The sequence below is a fragment of the Morone saxatilis genome, unplaced genomic scaffold (genome assembly GCF_004916995.1).
Source record: "Morone saxatilis isolate NCDOM2014 unplaced genomic scaffold, NCSU_SB_2.0 Contig12, whole genome shotgun sequence".
Taxonomy (NCBI): Eukaryota; Metazoa; Chordata; class Actinopteri; family Moronidae; genus Morone; species Morone saxatilis.
Genome location: NW_023339674.1, coordinates 25,216,135 through 25,219,936, shown reverse-complemented (window position 1 = coordinate 25,219,936; position 3,802 = coordinate 25,216,135). Strand labels below are relative to the sequence as shown.

Below are 3,802 nucleotides of genomic sequence, written 5' to 3'. Positions count from 1 at the left end.
AGTTGGGGTGAGAGAGAGAGAGAGAGAGAGAGAGAGAGAGAGAGAGAGAGAGACAGACAGACAGGTGCACAGCAACAACAGTAGCAACAACTACACTAATAGTAGTGACTGATGATGAAATCATCCACATCCATTGCTAGGTAAAGTATTGTGTACATGTATTTATTAAACACAAAAACAAGAAATGTTTCTATTTGGCTTTCATGAGAATTCTGTTTGCCTTCAGCTTTTAAAAAAAAAAAATCAACATAGAAAAGATTGCTATAAGTTTGTTCCACATCTGGTAAACCCACTTTGAAGTGTCATAAGCCCAGGTTCTCTTACCAAAAGTTGAATTTAGGAAAAAAGTTTACAACCACTGGTCGGTAATTATCTTAAGCGCACGTGGGATCAAATTCTATCTTGTGGCCACAAATTATTCAAAATGTCACATATTATGTATTACGATTTAATAAGAATGTGGAAGCAAACTATATCTCGTGCTTTGCAAAATTTGGACTCATTATAGGGGTTTTTCCCCCTCTAAGACCACTGTGGGGCTCTGTTAACTTCACATCATCTACTGCTCTTTACATGAGACAGCAGCACTATGTTTTGCCTTGACGAGAACTAGAAACTGCTTAGCGATACGTTAAGCTTTTGTCTCTTGATTTATTAAATGTGGACACAAGTAAAATATATAATACATATGGCACAGTGGCAATATTCAGCTACAAGCAAATAAATAAATGCACAAATGAACCTTCACTTTTTTATTTGTTTTCAGATCGCTACGTGCTGGTTGGCAGTCGTCATGACAGCGACCAGGGAGGAGGGGCTTCAGCTATTATGAATCAGCTCATCGCTGCACTGACAGAGCAGACCAAGCGAGGATGGGTGCCCGACCGTACTACTGTGTTTTGCTCGTGGGGAGGCTCAGCCCTGGGGAACATCGGGTCCTATGAGTGGGGAAAGGTCAGCAAGCACAAGAGCATCTGCTTTATTAAATGTCAGCTTAGGGCTAAAAAGGTTGTGGCTTCTGGAATGATTTGAACTGAGGCAGATGTAAAAACACAATAAATGAAAATGGGTACTGGCATACTATATTGGAATACAGCACATAGTGTATAGGGATCTCCATACATATAGAGCAACCTTTTCATCTCTTCAGAGCTGGAGCATGTTAGCAGCTAACAGCTAAAACACTAAACAAGAAGATGATAGTGTACTGATACATGATTCCTAGTTGGAATGTGACTGCACCTTGTATATATTTTAAAATGGCCACAATTAATTACAAGAATAAAGAGGAGAGCCAATCTAAACGACTGTATTCTCAGTTCAAGATAGGGTTGCAATCAGAACATATTGTTTGGATTGAGTAGATCTCATTTATGATTCATTATTCTGATTCCCATATAACCCTACAGTTCTGATGCCAATGATAAAAATGCATAGTTTACAACGAAAACATGTTTTTAAATTAGAATGCAATTTAGGTTTTAATCTGATGGTTTGAAATGACATGAAATTCCAAGCAACAGCATAAGACAAAGAACGACAGGACAATAATGTGATCTGTAGAGCTGGCAAGGACACTTTAGTTGGACTTGAGATCATGATGATAATGATAACATGACCAGTGTGATGGCAAAAATGATAGATTATTATTGGGAGTGAAATGATGTTAGCCTCTCTGTGTGTGTGTGTGTGTGTGTGTTCCTTTAGGATAACAGTGTAGTCCTAAAGAACAGTGCAGTGGCCTACGTCAGTCTGAACTCTCCAGTTAGAGGGACAGAGACTCTCAGAGCTACAGCTTCTCCAACACTGCTGCAGCTCACTTCAGATATACAGAGAGTAAGTATAAGTGCTACTAGCACTGCTATGACTGCTAACATCACTGTTGGTATCCCTCCGGTGTCATTTCTGGACGCGCCCGCCGTTGAACTCAGGTGACGTAGTATTAAGAGCAAGAAAGTCTGCATATGGAGGTGGCGGGGTGGATGGATGGCTCAAACCAACCAGACTTTTACCCCCGAGACTGCTGTTCATGTGAAAAAAGAAGTAAATTATTTATTTGTAAGTTGATATTTTTGACATACTTATTCATGTCCTTAAGTTACGTCAGGTACATACATTATTGTGAACTTGACTGCGGAGCCATGCGTGACAGAAATTACACTAAGGGATACCTACCGCGTCAGAGTTTACCTGCTACTGCAACACATCACAGAAATACAGTATAAATAACAATATAACTATTACTGCTACTATTAAAAGTACTAATACTGTTCCAAACTTTTCTAATGTTTCTACTACAGCAGACCTTAGATATTGAGCGTAACCTACAATACTATTAGTGTAATTCATGGCTACTGTATGACAAGCAATATTATTATATGAAAGAAGATTTTATTTTTTCATGTCCAGTTAAATACAGGACTAATGGGATTCTTCAGACACATTAACTAACAACAAAGCAAACATTCCGTCAACCCTGCACCATCTAACAGAAAAATACCTAAACAACCACAAATAACATTCAAAAAGATATCACACAATAGAAATACAACAAATGCACTAACAGAACAAACAACAACAAACAAAACAAAATTTTCAATGGAAAATGGCTAAATCCTGCTTAAGTTGTTGCTAGATGCTGTCACAGGTTAATTTATATGTGCAGCACTGCATTACGTAACAAATGCCATACACATATACCAGAGATTATTTTTTTTAGTGAAAGCAGAAAAAATCAGGTCCCACTAAGCTGAGTCTTTGCTATTATTATTTTGTTTCAAGATGCTGCTATGTGCATCTAAATCTACCTCAAACACCTGTTTTGAAGGCTGTTGTACAGACTGTAGAATTGACTCACTTACTTTAAATTCTGCATGAAAAAAAAGTCAAGTTACATCATTTAGAACAAAAGCATAGAAGGAGTTCTCTGGACAAACCGTGGGGCTTAGTAATTGGTTGTTAGGAACTCAATGATTCTTCACATTTCTGTCTGGCAGCTGACTGAACATGCAGCTGTTCTCTTCTGCTCAATGAACTCCACATGGCGACATTAGTGCACATTGACTGAGGACTATTGGCATCTCTCTTCAAGGGAGAGGAGCTATGATTTGTTGAGAGGTTGTTTTTTTAATGAGAAAGTTGCTAAGTTGGAAACACTGGGCCAAAACCTGTTGCTTTTTGCAACTTTCGTTTTGCAGAGATACAAGCACTCCTGATGGATGAGGATGTAACTGAACGTGTTTGTTAAAAGATGCCTAATGTAAAGTGTGAGTGTTTTATTATTTTAACTTGGCAGCTTACTACGTGGATGGCACAGGCACTATTATGTACACTGGGGACCCAACTCGAAAGAAATTAAAGCCTCTATGTGCGGAAATGTGCTCTCTACTTACATTTTAGAATGACTTTAAAATTTGTATAGTGTAGATTTTATGCAACATTAGTTAGACTGTGTCTTGTACACTATGATAGTATACAATTACTTCAGTTATTAATCGCCCCCTACTTATAGACAGTAGCTAGCCATACTACTATGTCTATTACTGCTTTTACATCTACTACTTAATTTGCTACTGTGGCTACTACTACTCCACTGTTACTGCCATTACCACAACTCTTGCAGATATATAGAGGCTAGTAGTGTTAGAAGTACTCAGTATACAGAAGTCCTTTTTTATTTAAGTAAAAGTAGCAATACCACATTGCAGAAATACACTGTTATAAGTAAAAGTCATGCATTTAAAATGTTACAAAATAAAAATACAAAATTATTAGTAATAAATATACTTAAAGTACCAAACGT

General features: G+C 37.6%; 1 protein-coding gene across 1 annotated transcript in view; it reads left to right on the top strand.

Annotated features, from left to right (window-relative positions):
* LOC118321456 (inactive N-acetylated-alpha-linked acidic dipeptidase-like protein 2) overlaps window positions 1-3,802 on the top strand; it is a 224,246-nt gene that overhangs the window by 81,301 nt on the left and 139,143 nt on the right. Inside the window, exons 7-8 of the mRNA XM_035652775.1 lie at window positions 767-954; window positions 1,708-1,836. Coding sequence (XP_035508668.1) covers window positions 767-954; window positions 1,708-1,836 — 317 coding nt within the window. The remainder of the gene's footprint in view (window positions 1-766; window positions 955-1,707; window positions 1,837-3,802) is intronic.